The 18530-nt window shown below is 39.9% G+C and overlaps 1 protein-coding gene across 8 annotated transcripts in view; it reads right to left on the bottom strand.

The window, feature by feature from the left end:
- Positions 1–10675: 10675 nt before the first annotated feature.
- The window catches only part of CDC42 (cell division cycle 42), a 65018-nt gene continuing 57163 nt past the window's right edge, over positions 10676–18530 (bottom strand). For 5 of the 8 annotated variants that reach the window (XM_064363433.1, XM_012440105.2, XM_012440104.3 and 2 more), the window contains exons 4-6: positions 16770–16879; positions 16453–16650; positions 12231–13093 (exon numbers count right to left, since the gene is read on the bottom strand). In XM_064363433.1, coding sequence (XP_064219503.1) covers positions 13004–13093; positions 16453–16650; positions 16770–16879 — 398 coding nt within the window. In that variant the 3' untranslated portion in view covers positions 12231–13003. Of the gene's footprint in view, positions 11653–12230; positions 13094–16452; positions 16651–16769; positions 16880–18530 lie in introns of those variants that run through there. The other 3 variants (XM_012440103.3, XM_012440102.3, XM_064363434.1) reach the window with 2 other exon arrangements.

Below are 18530 nucleotides of genomic sequence, written 5' to 3'. Positions count from 1 at the left end.
AACAATTCCTTAGAACCTCCATCAGAGGAGAATAGGACCAGGCTGGCATAAAAGAATACTGGCCTAAAAACAGAGGCCTAGAGTTTAGTCACCAAATAGCTGTGCAGCCCTAAGCAAACTGTTTTCCTTCCCAGACCATACCCTTATTTTAAATTTAATGAATTACCACCCTTGGCCTACTCATCTCACAGACTGTGGGGACAAACTGAAAGAATGTGACACACTGTGCAAATGTAAAATCCTGGTCATTATTTTCAGGGAGGAAATAGGCCTCACCACATTTCAGCACTAGCTGAGTCTTATCCAGAAGGACTTGAGGGTTCATCAGAATATATGGCTGGGATTGCTTGACAGGTTTTTGAACTGCAGTCCTATCCATCTGAACTATTAAACACAGTCTACATGAAATGCTCAATTCAAACCTATCTGCCATTCAGGCTATCTTTGTAAATCTCAAGATCTTTAAGCAGCAAGCTTCCCTCAAGATAATCATACAACAGCTAACAATAACCAAAAACTGTTCTAAATATTTTACGCACATGAACTTGTCCAATCCTCACAAAACCCCATGAGGTGGTATTGTTACTATCCTCACAAGAAAAACATCCAAGTTAAAATATCTTGCCCAAGATCCCACAGTCAGTAAACAGTGAACCCAAGATTCAAACCCATGCAGTCTAGAGTCTATGTTTTTAATACTACTCTATGCTGCCTCTGACAAAACAGACAAGATACACACAAGCATTCCTGAGATAAATAAAACGCCTAAACAAAAGTAAATCACAGCAACAAATTACCATTTTGAACCCACTAACATTATAAAATTGGGTGCTGTTCTATGAGAAATCCCTATCAGACAAAGGTTTGTCTGTCCTGTTGTCTAAGTGCTCATTCGAGGAGAGTACGTTATCCCTAAATCCTAATGACAATTCTGCAAAAGGTAACCAGGTATAATTGGCTTGATTTTACAGATGCGTAAATCAAGACTCAAAAACTAAAGCAGTTTGCCCAAACACAGCTAGTCATTAACATAGCCAGATTCAAAGTTAGGTCCTTCTACTCCAAAATATATATGCTTTTCCTACTATTCAAAACTGTTTATCTTTAAAATCAAAAAGTTATATACAGAACTAGCACTAAAATGATTCCTGAAACATGAACAACAGGAAATATGCCATTCTACATAAATTGTAATGAAGAATGCCAGGATACTTAACAAGAAGGGAGACAGATAAGTATGTGTAAAGGGATCTAGTTTCACCACTGAATTTATATTTATGCTTGGATCCTACTGGTATTCCCAAAAAGAAGTGATCCATAAGGTAGGAAAATATGCTGTCTGCCACTGTTAAGAAGCCATATATATCCTATAAACAAAAACCAACTCAGTCTTTACTGGTTACTGCTATATATTTTTTTAAAAAACACTACAGACTGAACCAAAATTAGAATCTCTCAACTATATCAGTAAAAATCTAACCTCATCAAAGATGATACCTATATAGATAATAATCATGAAATTCTTAAAGACTCAACAGTCTACTTGTATATTTAGTACACAGGTTTTATAGATTTTTGTTAACTACCTCTCTATAGCTAGCAAAAAATCCTGAGCTGTAAGAGGCTGCACAAACCTGTACCAGTGGTGTTCAAATCCCTTGGCAACACCCTAGAGGTTAACTAGGGTTGCACAAAGTGTATCTCTGTTTGTGACAAGGAGGCAGTAGGAAGAGCAAAACTGCTGGGCCTGCTTTAACTACAGCAACTCTGTTTCATACATCTTGTCTGTTTCTATAATGGGGCACTATATAAGCTTTTGTTTAGGAAAAAGAAGGTGTACTCAAAAAGGCACAAACCAAAAAGGGAACAGAGATTCATTTTACTGAGATAAGGAAACCAAAGCACAAAAAGGTATGGCAACTTGCCCAAGGAAACTCTGGTGCCTCAACTAGAACCTGAGCCTTCAACTCCCAACTGAGAGCTCCTTCCAACAGTGTTATTACTACCGTGGGAGAAATTAAGATATAATATCAAACACCATAACGCAAGCTAGGATCAAACATGGGACCTGATTAATAACGCTGTATGTACCAGGGTTCACGGATTAGCAGAGGAGATAATCACAAACTCAGCATCCTGCAGTAAAGTCATTATTCTTACACAAAGCCAGTGAAGAATTCACAGGTGCTGCCCCACCCTTCACAAGCTGCCAAGGGATGCACCTAACTCCTTAACACCAATAATTCCAATACAATTGTGAAGTCATCAAGTTATGGAGAAAAAGGAGCATTTCTTTAAGAGCTTCTGAATCAAGACCAAAAACTCCCTCTCCCATCAGACTAGTGCAAACCTTACAAAGGAGGGCCAAGAAGCTGGCACTGGGGCCCCATGGTGCATCTGGAACTCCACACACATTTCCAGCCCAATCAGAGTTGATTAGAGGTGAAATTAAAAGCCTTACCCTTCTCCTGGCAATGAATATGAGGAGGAAGCCCCTCACTGATATAGCAGCCTTAGACACAGAAGTCAACACGGTTTTCTGGTCCTGATTTGATGTGAGCCAACAATGGTAAGTGATGATGACAGCTGCTATCTATCCCATTCACAGATGAGTACCTTCTACTTGCCAGCCACTGTGCTAAGCGCCTCACATATAGCAATTCATATAACTCTCACAACTCTTGGGCAAAGTATAACTATTTCCACTTCATAGAGCATTTAAGTTACTTGCCTGAAGACAGAGATCAAGTCAGTGGCAGAGCCAAACTCAAATCCAAAGCCTATGCATGTACTTTGCACAACACCAACAATCCCAAGTTGTTTAGCCTCAGTTTTGCCATTTGACAAATGACACCATCCATCCCTGCCTCTATTACAGAGTTGCACTGAGGTCAAGTGAAATCACCAATACAAACATGATTTGAAGTTTAGGAGTTTATTACCTAAACTCAAAAAGTGCACGAGGATCCCTGATCATTTGTGGAGAAGATGTAGCCAGAAGCCCCAGTGCTTGAGTCAAGCTAATGAAAGGGAGCCAGGTTGCAGAGCTGGCTCCTAGCCTCCTCAAACCCTGGGTATTCACTAAGGTGCAACTTTCTCACCAAACAAACCCTGTTCTTCCCAACTCACAGGGCTGCTATAATAATTTAAAAAAAAAAAAAAAAAAGGAAGCTGAGCAGACTCTAGAACAAGACTACGTTAATTCAAATCCCAGTTCCCTCACTTACTAGCTCTGAATCCTTGGACAAGTTTTTTATCCTAACATGCCTCAGTTTCCACATCTGAAAAAACGGGAGATTGCTGAGAATACTAAGTTAATTCACACAAGGGCTTAAAAGAATGCCATGTAGACAGAAAACACTCAAACTTTTTTTTTTTAAAGGACCAAATGACACAATGGGCAAAGGCACCTTATAATCCTCTAAAGCTACACCTTTAGATCCTCTAAAGGAAGGAGGTGTCATTCTCTCATGCTACAACTGATCCTAAAGTCACCTTTCCCAAAAAGCTCCTACCCAACAAACCTACCCTAACAGATGAAGCCTTTTATGCTCCTTTGCTTGCCCCATGATGCCTGAACTACAATTTTCAGCTTTGTAATTAGTCACAGACATTTTATTTCCACATAAGATACATAATGATTAAGCACACAGGTTCCAAAATCAGACAGATACGATTTCTAACTCTAGCTGCCAATACCAAGCGATTATATGTCTGAGTCCTACTCCATGAAAAGAAAATATCTGTACTATCAACCTCACAGAGCTGTTGTGAGTAGCAAGTGTGATAACACCATGTGCTTAACACATTGCAAAACACACAGTAAGAGCTCAATTAACGAAGCTGTTATTTCACCAGAATATGTCCCCATTTCTTTCATGATCCTCAGCAGTTAGGGCAGAGCCCTGCTAGGGTGTGATTAATATTTCTTCCTCAATGCACTCATTTACTTATGCGGGCCTTGAGAGCTACCTTTCTTTCTATTGCACCCGTCCCTATGACGTGATGAAGCAGGGATCCCTGCCTCTCTCCAAACATGCCTGGGCCCTCCTTTTTTCACACTCCCTCCACTCAGAAATCCATACCCACTGGGCACAGTGGCTCACACCTATAATCCCAGCATTTTGGGAGGCCGAGGCAGGTGTATCACTTGAGCTCAGGAGTTCGAGACCAGCCTGGGCAACATGGCAAAACCCCATCTCTACAAAAAATACAAGAATTACCCAGGAGTGGTGGCACACACCTGTAGTACCTGCTACTCAGGAGGTTGAGGTGGGAGGATCACTTGAGCTGGGGAGGTCAACCACAACACTGGCCTCCAGCCTGGGTGACAGAGTGAGACCCTGTCTCCAATAAATAAATAAATAAATAAATAAATAAATAAATAAATAAATAAATAAAGCTGCAATGACCTACAGCCCAGAATTACTCTAAAATTCATGTCTGACATAAATAAAACCTTAAGAAATCATATCATGTCATGGTTTTCAAACCAATGGCGCATTAATCTCATGGGCTTTAAAGAAGTGATGCCTCCAAAAAATAATTTTTTATAGACATAATGGTGCTCAGATCCTATCTTGAAATATGGCCCCAAGCACTGTTTTCCTTTTTTAAAAATAAGCTTCTGAGGGCGGGCGTGGTGGCTCATGCCTGTAATCCCAGCACTTTGGGAGGCTGAGGCAGGTGGATCACGAGGTCAGGAGTTTGAGACCAGCCTGGCCAACACAGTGAAACCATGTCTCTACTAAAAATACAAAAATTAGCCGGGTGTGGTGGTGCACGCCCGGGTGTAAAACCTGTAAAACTCTGAGAAAAAATAAAATAAGCTTCTTAGGTAACATTACACAAAACCCTTTAGCTTTTTGAAAATTTCAAGAAGGTTCTGTCACCAAGGTGTACACTGGTCCCTAAACATAGCTAATCAAAGTTCTATCTGGGGATCTTTTAGAAATTAGATTGATTCTCAGGTTCCATCACATACCTACAGATTCAGAATCTCTGGAGAATTTTTTTTTTTAGCCTTCCCATCTAATTGTTGACCAACCAGGAACCTGAACTGCATTTGAGACCTCAACGATTAAGTATGCAATTATTTTACAGATGAAGAGGCCAGGAAAGTGGAAGCTACCTGCCAAAGGGCACGTATTCATCACAATAAAAAGATGCTTGTTCAAAATGTAGCCTCCTAGTCTCTACCCCTCAAGATTTGGAGTAAATCCTACAGGGTCCAAGAATTCTGATAACAAAGACAAGTGGTCTGCAGTTCACACCGAGAAATGCACTGCTCTGCGGGATGCCTCAGAGCAAACAGAATGGTCATGATTTGTACTCTATCATAATCGGGTTAAGAAAATGCTATACTTACCTTTGCCTTAAAAATCTGTCACTTCTCCTTCAGAGAAGGAATGCATGGTGAACCCCAAATCCAATGAGCATTTCTTTGCTTTTGGGGAAATCACCTATGAGACTACAACACTGTATTAAAATCAGGGCTTTCCTCCCATCTTGACCTACTAATCAGCAGTGTGATTTTAAACCTCCCACTGTACTCCTTTATTAGACGTACTTCATTTTTCCACAACGTAGGGCTTTAATGACTCACTGGATATGCCTCGAAGAGGCAACTGCCTAACTTCACAAAAGTTTAACCATTTGGTCACAAACTAGTTCTAATGCACAAATTACCCGAGGGCAGCAAAACAAGAAGTACAGGGAGATTCTGGGAAAAACTCGGTAGAGCTGCAAGAAGGCAGTACTCAGCTTTGAGAGGGGACTTAAGAACATGGATTTAAGGCTGGGCGTGGTGGCTCATGCCTATAATCCCAGCACTTTGGGAGGCCAAGGCGGGGGGATCACCTGAGGTCAGGAGTTCAAGACCAGCCTGGCCAACACGGTGAAACTCCACCCCCCTACTAAAAATATAAAAATTAGCTATGTGTGGTGGCTCACATCTGTAGTCCCAGCCCAAGACACAAGAATTGTCTGAAACTAGAAGGCAGAGGCTGCAGTAAGGGGAGATCATGCCACTGCACACCAGCCTGGGTGACAGAGTAAAACTTGGTCTCAAAAGTAGTAATAGTAATATATATTTAAGAGGTAAAACTGGACCTAACACAGCACTACAGCTGTGTGGTGACAGGAAAGTCATCTAAATGTCCTCAACTCTCCTTACCATGTGCAAGATGCAGGGATTTAAACTAGCTAGTCTCAATTCTGTGACTGTGGTATGTGAACAAAAAAGGATTACAAAATTGTTCCCCACCCAGTTCTCCATCTTGGCCTATTTTTAATCCCACTATCTAAATAAATACAATGTAGAATAACAATTATCTCAATACCACATTGCATATGAACTGTCCAAGCTGTGCACTGCACAAGGACAACACATCTAAGGCAATACTATTTGCCTCACAAAGTAGATCTGTGTATTTCCTGTAAGTTCTAGCAGGTAGCAACCAAATGCCTTGTTCTCTAGAAAATAAAATCACTAAATTATTACAAGTCGTTCATAAAGTATCTTTGGAAGGGCCTTTTTTAATCTGCACAAAGGCTGTGTGTGGCCTGGGCAGTGGCCCAGATAACCATCAGGGGTTCCAACTGACCACCCGCATAGCCGCACATGCACACACAATACAGTGGACAGAGCACCCTATGCGCCACTCAGATCAAAGTCCTTACCCCTGCCTGCTTAAATCTGTACTGCTTGAGACTGTCATTCTCCAATGTCTTTAGTGCCAGGGAGGGGAACAGGTTTTTGATGAATAATGACAAATGAATGTGTGTCATGAATATGCACACACACATAAAACCTTTACTCTCTTGAGAGCAATGCAAAGTGGAAAGAGATGACATGGTTAGTCAAGAGGAAGCAGCTATCAAAATTTTAAGGGAAAGAAAATTCCAGGTGGAAGTCAGAAGACAACTATTTTACTCTCTGTATATACTCAGTGCCTTAATTGCTTTAGAAACCCTATTTGTTGAATTTTCTAATTGACTCTAAGAATGAATGAACAGCTGGGCGTGACTCACACCTGTAATCCCAGCACTTTGGGAGGCCAAGTTCGAGACCAGTCTGGCCAATATGGCAAAACCCCAATACAAAAAATTAGCCAGGTGTGGTGGCACATGTCTGTAACCCCAGCTACTCGGGAGACTGAGGCAGGAGAATTGCTTGAACCTGGGAGGCAGAGGTTGCAGTGAGCCAAGATTGCACCAATGCACTCCAGGCTGGGCAACAGGAGCAAAACTCCATCTCAAAAAGAATACAAAAATTAGCCAGGCGTGGTGATGGGCGCCTGTAATCCTAGCGCTGGCTACTCAGGAGGCTAAGGCAGGAGAATTGCTTGAACCTGAGATGGGGAGGTTGTGGTGAGCCAAGATCTCGCCATTGCACTCCAGCCTGGGCAACAAGAACAAGACTCTGTCTCAAAATAAAAAGGAAAGAATGAATAGCACTGACTTGGGATCGACTATATGGCATCTCTGGGCTATGGAATACGAGAGAGTATAAATGCACTTTCCCTTGCCCCTCTTTGGCCTACCATGAGAAAGTCCACACTCAGGCAGCCACTGCTCTCTGGAACTAGGCTCCAGAATGAGAAACACAGAGCCCACCTGAGCCCAATCTGAAGGCTAGAGACAAGTTCAGCTGACCCATGAGTGAGAAAAATAAATGCTTGTTTTAATAAGCTACATTGGCATGGTTTAAATGCACCATTATTCTGGCAAGTGAATAAAATGAGAATTTTTTTAAGGTGAAGGCACTTTGAAAAAAGACTTGAAATAGTATTTAAAAGTATTCAAGCAGCCTGGAAAGAAAACGTGATTGGGCCATATAATTAAATCACCATACTCTTTAGTTGGGTGGATACAGAGTAAGACTCACAGAAAACAAATGTGCCATAAAGCCACTTCCCTCCAATAATCATTCAAAGATGCCCTAACCATCAGACCTTCCTGAGAGAGAATGGAGTTGCTACTTCCTGGTGAAATGTTTTCCCTTCCCCCACAGTTATATAACAAATTTCTAAATTTGTACCCAGCAGAGACTAAGTTTCAATCCTTCCTGAGCAGGGCCCTTGTATTCCAAAGTTTCTTAGCACCCAGCACCAAAATAACCACTAATTAACCTCAAAAATGGAAGAAAAGGAAAATAGTCCAAACCTAACAATGAAGTAAAAGAAGTACCACTATTTTCTCCATTCTATGAAGGTAACAATTATGACAGCACAAATTTTTTTACAATTTGCAGTTCAAAAGGAAGAAAAAGTACTTCTACATTAAATGTACACAAAAGTTAAGAGGTATCCTGATTGCAATATTAAAATGTGAGGAAAATACACCTCAGACTGAAGGAAATATTACAGTTGTTCTTTCAAACCACAATCCTTTTCATCCCCCTTAGAATATGCTCCCCTTCTGGCATGAAGTCCAGCTTGAAGAACATAGCTTTTACAAACTATAAAACCTATTTCTAAGATGTTCAGTAAAACACTATAAATCCCAATGATATATTAACATCGTATTAAATACTGTAAATTCTGACACAAACTAACCCTGTAAAGACTATTTTCAATAACCCTTTCCAACCTCTAAACCATACTCCCTGGAGAATATTACTCACCTACTAAGCCATGACTATAAACAAGCTTGTTAAGTCAAATAGAAAACAATATTTTAATGGAAAACGTCAGCTGCATCCATTTGCTAACCAGGTTCTTCTGACATGGAGAAATCAATTTGAAAACATTTTAAAAAAACATGGGCCGGGCGCGGTGGCTCAAGCCTGTAATCCCAGCACTTTGGGAGGCCGAGGCGGGTGGATCACGAGGTCAAGAGATCGAGACCATCCTGGTCAACATGGTGAAACCCCGTCTCTACTAATACAAAAAAATTAGCTGGGCACGGTGGCGCGTGCCTGTAATCCCAGCTACTCAGGAGGCTGAGGCAGGAGAATTGCCTGAACCCAGGAGGCGGAGATTGCGGTGAGCCGAGATCGCGCCATTGCGCTCCAGCCTGGGTATCGAGAGCGAAACTCCGTCTCAAAAAAAAAAAAAAACATTAGCTTCTATCAATCTCCTTGCCACCCCTGTTCTTCTGATACATAGATAATTCATTGACACAACCATATCACCTGCTTTATTTCACTTATTCATAAAATAATATACCCATCAAATGACTATTTCTAGAGCCATCTCATATGTCAAACATTACTTTAGGACAAAGACATAGCAACAGTCAAGGACCCACATGCCCCTGACTACAGTAAGGATACGTATGTCTCTGCTTTCCAGGACATCACATGATCCAGGTTCTCTCTCCCCAATATGGCCAAAAAGGAATAAATAAGATGCATTTCTTGGTTAGAACTGTTAAAGCTTACACCTGCCTCTTCCTAACCCCTTCTCAACCAACCCAGCTTAATTCTAGCACAGTATGCAAATCATGCCAGACATGACGCCATGCAGAGAACTATCAAAATGAGGCCACAGTGTATCAACCTTAACTGATTTTAAGGGTTCTTAGTTTCTAAGATTCTCATATAGATCAGTAAAATGTACTAAAGGTAAATAAACATTTCTAGCCAGCTAAAGGAAAGGTACCCCACACATTCAGATTCATAGCATGGAATCTGTATTCTGAGAGAAGTAATTTGAGATAACCACCTATGTGCAGTGGTTCCCAAACTTGGCTACATTTTAGAAATACCTAGAAAATGTAAAAATCACACTGTTCAAGTGCACTCCAGTTAGCAGCCAAGTCTGAGAACCACTGATGCAGAAAACCTGGGGGGAAACTAGCTGCTTTCCAATGATCTACGGATTAAAGGTACACTGACATTTCCTTCCTGCACAAGGAGTGAGCTTCCTGAACATTGCTTCACTAAGAATTATTATGGACCTACTTGGTATTTAAGAGAAGGAGTTCCTGTCTTGCCTACCAAACTCAGGGGAGAAAGCACAAACCTGAATATACAGAGGGCCAAATATTATCTCAAACTGAATGCCAGAAAATAAAAATAACAAAGCTTTAAAATTTGATCCCAAGATTTGTTAAAAACTGATGTTATCAAGAGTCAAGTTCCCACTCCTCAACATCTGAAAAGTAAGAGACGGAGGGAAAATAACAACCCTCAGGCTGGCTTGTGAAGGGATTTTGTTTGTTTAATACATCTGAAAAGAATGCATATACAAAGAATTGAGACATGAAAAAGCATTGGTTCAACACTAATGAATCTACAAGAATTAGGATTGGGAAGGTGGGAAAGATTACCTAAACATCTTTAAAAACTGGAAACTGCAACCAAAATAAGCTGATAAAATCCCTATTAACACTTATGAAGAGTCTTCGTAAGACTCTTTCCATGATTTTATAAAGCTAGAGAGCCTCACTTGGCTGCTCTAGGGTTCCTCGTATGTAAAACAGAAATAAGGGGATTCCCCTGACTGGTCCCCATGTTGTTAAGTGTTCTCCCCACCCCCACCCTACCCCCAGCTTCTTAATGAAGCAGGCCTCCATCCTCTTAACTTGAGAGGATGTGAATCATTCCACAGATGTCTGTCTTCTAGCACCACCCCTCGTATTTCCTCTACATACCAGGTCTTCAGCTGCATTCTAGGAACACCATATACTACTGAGTTGCAAATCTATGCTAAGCATATAAGACAATGACTGACAGGGAAAAAAAATTTTTTTAATTACAAACTCAATTCATTTGGTGTATTTCAAAGGTGCAACACTTTTCTTCATTTATCAGTGAAAGAAGTTAGAAATTAACTTCCCCAAAAAATCAGCAAATGGCAAACAAATGTCCTTGAAAGTCACAGTCACATATAGTGCGTCCTAGAAAAGAGGAGGGGCAAGACAGGCTCCACCCACTTTCATGAGTTTCATCAAATACTGGATCTACTCAAGGGTGGAGAGAAAAGGCAACTTTCAAAAAGGAGTATGTTATTAAATGAGGCATTTACTATACTCCTTCCTAAGAGCACCAGATGGGGAACATGTTTTCTAAACTAGATCTAGGAAGTGGAATGTGGAATCAATCCGTCCTCCTCCCCTTAAGGGCTATCCACTGGTTAATGAATTAAAAAAACAAGACTAAAAAACAAACCCCACACACACTCCCCCCAAAAACAGAGGAGGGGAAAAAAAAAATACTAAGATGTCCCAGATTACTCTCCAGAGTGGAACCAGGGAGCAGCTTCAACAATTCCAATTAGTCTGTTACAGAGTCATCCACAAGCATGCCTTGCTTTAAAAAAAAAAAATTTTTTAAACAACGAAACAAAAACTAGTACTAATCACTTTTCTGACAATATACAATTACTCAAAATTAACTAGTACTGGGAGGGGAAGGGGGGTCCATACCTATGGGCCTTGTCTCACACGAGTGCATGTGGGTAGGTGCAGGGCATTTGTCATTATTGCAAAAACGAATTTTAATTTTTAATCTTTAGTTTGATTTAAACATTGCTTTTAGTATGATGCTGACACCAGCTGTGCAGAAAGGGCTCTGAAGAGATGTTCATAGCAGCACACACCTGCGGCTCTTCTTCGGTTCTGGAGGCTCCAGGGCAGCCAATATTGCTTCGTCAAATACATTCTTTAGGCCTTTCTGAAAAGGGGTAGAAAGAAAAAACGGGCGGTCTGATTTTCAGTATAATAGAGTTCAAATTTAAAACATTCAAACCCCCAAGAGTTGGTGAAGAAATAAACATTAAAAACAACCCTGAATCTCAACACAATAATCTCACTTCACCAAGATTTGTCCAGGGCACTGGAAGGATTCAGCAATTCAGGATCAGAAGAGCAGATATTCATGAAAGAGACAGTGGTCCTTTAAGAAAGCTTTGTGCAGACCAATGTATGTCACAAGAAGCAAACAAGCACATGGGTCATTTGCTCATTCAATATGAGTTTTGTAATGTGCTGCTGAAACATTTTACATAAAAACAAGGGAAGCAGCTCTGCATTCAAATGAAACAGCTGGATGTGAAACAGGACTGAGAGGACGGGCACGGGTCAGTGGCATCCTTATTCTATGGAAGGCACAGGCAAAGAGAGACAGGGTGATTATGATAGCTGCAAAGATAGTCACTTTGAACTCCCTTTATCCCACCAATTAGACAGAGCCAAGGAGATTCAAGGGAGCAAAAATGTGGGTACTTGATACATATGTAAAATTAGAGCCAGTCAGTGTAACAGGAATAAAGCTTCATCAGGCATTTATACAAACAGTTGTATATTTTAATTTCAAAATTTGAAGGTAACCACAATTGTATATTTCCCTCACAATAAAATCAGAAGCAGGAAAATATAAAGGTGGCAGCTTTACATCTCAACATTAACAAACTGTAAGTCAACTGTTTAAATGGATGCTATTCTTAAAAGATAACGCAACAAATGAACTTATAAAGCAGTAGCAGATACATCAATATCTTCCCCACCCCAGACTGACAAATACTCCACTACAGCACAGACAGCCAAAGCAACAGCAACACAAAGTTTCACTGCACAAAGAAAAACTAGAAAAGAATTCTCCCTTCCCCATTACACTCGACTAGAAGGTCACCCCTTTCCCATAAAGTTTGTCATGCAATTACAATTAACAATTGATCATAAGAGTAAAATCGTGTTTGTGTTACTTTCTCCACCTAGAACTAAGATCTAGAAGTGTTAAACTCTTGTTATTTTCTCCAAGAGGACATTCTTAATGCCAGACCAAGTTTCCTTTTTCAATAGTAATCCAAACCAAAAAGCTCTGAGCATCAGGCAACTCAAGCAGCAGAAAGTTAAAAAAGTCCAACTTGACTACTGATCACAAAAAATTTCTATAAGATATTGCATTCTTGATCAAAACTAATACAGAGGTTGCTCTAAGGTGGTGAGTAAAAAGACGCAGAGGCTTTCAAACAGGATGGTTTTATTCCTTTGTTTTTAAACGATCTTTCTACAGTAGTGGGACAGGAAGCAGCAGCAAAGGGAAGGAGAAAACAATTTAGAATATACAGCACTTCCTTTTGGGTTGAGTTTCCGGAGGCTCGAGGGCAGCTAGGATAGCCTCATCAAACACATTCTTCAGACCTCTCTACAAGACAGAGGGGAGGAGAGAGAATAGCAGCCAGGTTAGAGGATTAGAAAGACTAGCAGGTACAACAGCAGTCCGGATTAAATGAGCTGAATTCACAGAAGCAGTATGCCTTAAGAAAAATGCCAGAATGCTAGATCTTAAGCCCATTATTGCGAGAGTAGGTAATTGACCAAAAACTTCACCTCAAGCAAGGTTAACTGAGCAGGAAAGCAATTTTTATTAAAATGCAATATGTTGACTTCTAACACATTTTGGAAATAAATCTATTACAATTTCAGGCTTATGTGAATTCAGCCCCTGAATAACTGAAGGACACAAATTGCAGACTAACAAATAGCACAGGCATGCTATGTGTTTCTAGGTTCAATGACATATCTGAATGCGATTAATCAGGATTTCGGAGTAAACTGGTTTCCCAGAACAAAAAGCTTTGGACGTTTAAAAAGAGTGTTAATTGTGCAATAGTACCAACAAGAAGGAGTTTAAAGAACGGACTCTAGAAACAGCATACACTTCAGTTATTCAGCAATGTTATCAGAGCAAGTAACCACCACCCAAGTCATAAGAAAACAAAGAATGGGGTCCTAGAATGAGTTTTAGCAAGCAATCCAGGGCTTTAAGATGTCTGCATGGGTATCAGAGCATAAAGCATGGAGTGAAAACAAAGAATATTCTCAGATCTTAAGGGGATTAATATACAGAAATACACTTACACCTCAGCCAGAAACTCCAACATGACAGTGTGACTCAGTAGTGGTGGTACTTAGGACCCAGGTCTACAGACTCACCTAAACTCACCTAAATCTGAAGCCACAAGTTTACCACCCAAGGTTGTTTCACATGTTCTTTAGTTTGATCAGTTTGATCCCAAGTAAATGTGTCCTAAAAGTCCCAGAACACAGCTCCAACTTTAAGTGCCAACCCCAGACTACCCCAAGTGTTCCCACCTCTACCCTGCCCCCATCCATGACATCCCACAGGACTGGTACCCATACATCACATTAGATACAAAATAAATCAGAAACAGCAATAAATCCTTTAAAAGAAGCAAAGAGGTTAAAAAGCTTTCTTCTTTCTACATCATTTACAAAGTAGAAATGCTACATAAAAGTTAAAATTCCTCTGCAATCCTTTCTACACATCTAGGAACCAACTCTGGTTCCTAGTCAAATATAAAAGGAAGGAGGGAGTACAGAAAGGAAAACATACTTTATAAGGAAAAAAAGAGGAGGACCACCATTAGAAACTGGAGTGTATCCCTTAACAAGAAGGAATTCCTTTCTCTATAATCTTTGCTTGACCATTATCTGTTTACATTAAGACTTTAGTTTTAGAAGTCTTAATCAACAAACAGAATCTGTAATCCTAAAAGTTCTAGCTCCCAAACACAAGGACAGATCCCATTTTGTAACTTCTCCTCTTTTGACTTTTCCATACTTCAAACTCTCCTAAGAAAAATATACCTGCTAAGACCTTTTAAACTTCATATTCGCTACGAAGTGATTTACTATATACATCTGTTGACACTAAAAATCTTACATTAAAAGCATCCAATTATCTAAAGCTTTACTAACTAGTAACCTCAAAGTGGATCCACAGGGCCTATGTGTCTTTCCCTCAAAGCAGCCCCTATCTAGAGAACAGCAGCATGCATCAGAAGCACAGAGAATTAATGTCTAATACGGACACAAGTGTTTCACACATGACATTCTATGCCTCTATATACAGACACAAGCACACTTTTCTGGGAATGTTATTAAAACAAAGAAGGCAGCACCAGGCATTTTTTTAAACTCTCAAAATAATACTGTGTGTGAGAAGATGTAAAATCTTCTAAACTTTTAAATAGCTGCTTTTAAAACAGCACTAAACTGCCCCAAAAACTAGAATTAGAAGATTATGTTTAAAGCATCTGGTATTAGGCCTTGATGTTATCCTGAGGGATATCCCAGTTAAGCATCCAAGTTTTACTGTATCCAACTGAGTACTAAATTGAAGCTTATTAAATTATACTAGGCCCTATAAACTAAATACCTAGTGTATATGTAATAAGTAATCATATATGTATGCCATTTACCCTAGTATACATGGAGTTAAGAATCCAATAATGTTTTTAAAAAAACAATAAAAATGAACAATTACCTGAAAAAGCAAGCATAATATAATGAGTTTAATATAATGATTAGAAACCTCCACCCTTCAATCTTGTCCTATTTTAATTAGGCATGTTTGCTCACTGTTCCAACTTCAAAGCACCAGTACCAGTACTGAACATAAGAATTTTGTGCTAATTATTTCCATAATTTTTTCCTTTGCCCCCAGAACAGTACTCTAAGGATAGAACCGATGATATATCATTAAGGTGAAAAAGTTTAAACCATACACATCAGTTACAAGTCCCATTCTAAATACCCTAACATTGCTCCCTATCCTCAAAATCTGAGTTTCCCATCAAACTACTAAAGGAGTTCCAATTAAATCACTCAAAAAAGGCCAGAATGAAAGAGAGGTCCACATGAGGAAGGAATACTTCCAAAAACATAGGAATAGAGACACTATATAAAGCATGCTTGAGAACTGTGGCAGAAATAGCCATGGCCGCCTTTTATTTTTTTTTTTTTTGAGACGGAGTTTCGCTCTTGTTACCCAGGCTGGAGTGCAATGGCGCGATCTCGGCTCACTGCAACCTCCGCCTCCTGGATTCAGGCAATTCTCCTGCCTCAGCCTCCTGAGTAGCTGGGATTACCAGGCACGCGCCACCATGACCAGCTAATTTTTTTTGTATTTTTAGTAGAGACGGGGTTTCACCATGTTGACCAGGATGGTCTCGATCTCTTGACCTCGTGATCCACCCGCCTCGGCCTCCCAAAGTGCTGGGATTACAGGCTTGAGCCACCGCACCCGGCCATGGCCGCCTTCTTTAACATGAAAGTCTCAATCATTATGACTAATTCCCATCCTGGTTGAATTACCCAAGAAACAGTATAATATCAATTGTCAGAACTGGCAAGAAAAGATGAGACGTATTTAGATGAAAATTTAAGTGCCTAGAAAAAAATAATCATTCACATCCTGTCTTGCAAATTTGTGCTCATCTGAACCTTTCCTATAAGGTTTTTGAAGAATCACTCAGTACAACATGAGAGCTTACCAACACAAGCAGTTTAGAAACTATAATAATTATTCTCCAAAAAACAAAGACGCCTCTAACAAAAGAGTATACAATATGAAGCTGCTCATATTCTTGCTGGGCATCTCTGGGCACTGCTGATCACTGTTAGAAATAACTCCTGTATCCTAATGCTCTAATAAATGACTAGACTGTAAATACGCATGGAGTTTCATGCCATCCTTACCTGTGTGAGTGCAGAACACTCCACATACTTGACAGCCTTCAGGTCACGGGCCAGCTTTTCAGCAGTCTCTGGAGTGATAGGCTTCTGTTTGTTCTTGGCAAGTTTCTCAATAGTAGAGGGGTCATCTCTGAGATCAATTTGGGTCCCAACAAGCAAGAAAGGAGTCTTTGGACAGTGGTGAGTTATCTCAGGCACCCACTAAAAAAGGTATTTTAAAATACACCTTTGTTAATCCACAAACCTCTAATGCTATTTATTACAAGTCAGTAGAAATTCTGGGATGACCTTCTTAGGCCAAGAATACCTGATCAGCTTACCTTTTCTTTCACATTTTCAAATGAAGATGGAGAAACCACTGAAAAACAGACTAGAAATACATCTGTTTGTGGATAACTCAGCGGTCGTAATCTGTCATAATCCTCTTGCCCTAGAAAAAAGAAAAATATTGGACTGAATTCAGCAACTGAATCTTGATGTCCTGAAAGCATTAAAAGCACGCTGGTCATTAATCAAAAAGCAACTTACTTATCTAATAAAATACATGGATCTGTAATATAGCATGTGGGCAATATTCTCAATAAGCTAATTCTACATACTTTAAGCACTCAGAACAGCAACGAATTTACTATTATGTTATTTGCTTTTATTACTAGTTTGTGGTGTTCAATCTTTGTGTCCATTAGAAACCCAATAATAAATGCAATAATAAATTCTTGCTACAGAAATGGTTAAAAATCAACCCTTGTAATCCCAGCACTTTGGGAGGCCAAGGAAAGTAGATCACCTGAGATCAGGTGTTTGAGACCCGCCTGGCCAACATGGTGAAACCTACTAAAAATACAAAAATTAGCCAGGCATGGTGGCACACCGTCTATAATCCAAGCTACTTGGGAGGCTGAGGCAGAACTGCGTGAACCCAGAAAGCAGAGGTTGCAGTGAGCCAAGATCGTGTCACTGTACTCCAGCCGAAACAGAGCAAAACTCCATCTCAAAAAAAAAAAAAAATCCTTGCCAGATATGGTAAAGAAACAATCACAGTGAAATCATCTAAGGAAAGAAAAACCTCAGTGAAACCCAGATGACAAAATCCACTGCCCATCATGATTACAAACACAGGCTCACATATTTAGTTAATGTGTGCATGTAAGACAAGTATCTGAAACTGATAAAGCCTCAGAAAAACTTTTGGTAAGAATTAATGTATACTCAAAATAATAAAAATACTTAGAATTAACTTAATCAGAGGCAAAAGACCTGGACAACAAAAATTTCAAAACTGCTGAAATAAATTAAAGAAGACATAAATAAATGGAAACACATCCCACGTTCAAGAATTGGAAGACTTAATACTGTTGACATGTCAATCTTATCCAAAGCAACCTACAGATTCAATGCAATTCCCATCAAAATCCAAGCGATTCTAAATAGCCAAAATAATCATGAGAAAGAAGAATAAAGCTGAAGGACTCCCACTTCCTGATTTCAAAACTTACTACAAGGCTATGATAGTCAAAACACTGTGGTATTGGCATAGAGACACATATAAGACAATGGAATAAACTAGAGAACCCAGAAATAAACCCCTACATAAATAGTCAAATAATTTTTTTTTTTGAAGACAGAGTCTCATTCTATCGCCTTGGCTGGAGTGCAATGGCACAATCTCGGCTCACTGCAACCTCCACCTCCCAAGTTCAAGAGATTCTCTTGCCTCCGCCTCACAAGTAGCTGGGACTGCAGGCACATACCACCACGCCAGGCTAATTTTTGTATTTTTAGTAGAGATGGGGTTTCACCATGTTGGCCAGGCTGGTCTTGAACTTCTGACCTCAGGTGATCTGACCACCTCACCCTTCCAAAGTGCCAGGATTTCAGATGTGAGGTACCGCACCCAGCCTAGGTCAAATAATTTTTGATAAGGGTGCCAAGACTATTTAGTGGTAAAAGGATTCTTCAATAAATGGTGCTGAGAAAATGAGACATCCACATGCAAAAGACAATGTTGGAACCTTACCCAATACCATCTACAAAAATTAACTCAAAATAGATAAAAGTCTTAAATGTTAGACATAAAATTT

This window comes from Aotus nancymaae, unplaced genomic scaffold (assembly GCF_030222135.1).
Source record: "Aotus nancymaae isolate 86718 unplaced genomic scaffold, 86718_ANA_hifiasm-v0.15.2.pri h1tg000053l, whole genome shotgun sequence".
In the NCBI taxonomy this organism is placed as follows: domain Eukaryota; kingdom Metazoa; phylum Chordata; class Mammalia; order Primates; family Aotidae; genus Aotus; species Aotus nancymaae.
The sequence above is the reverse complement of the archived record's forward strand: the minus strand, read 5'-3'. Positions and strand labels throughout refer to the sequence as shown.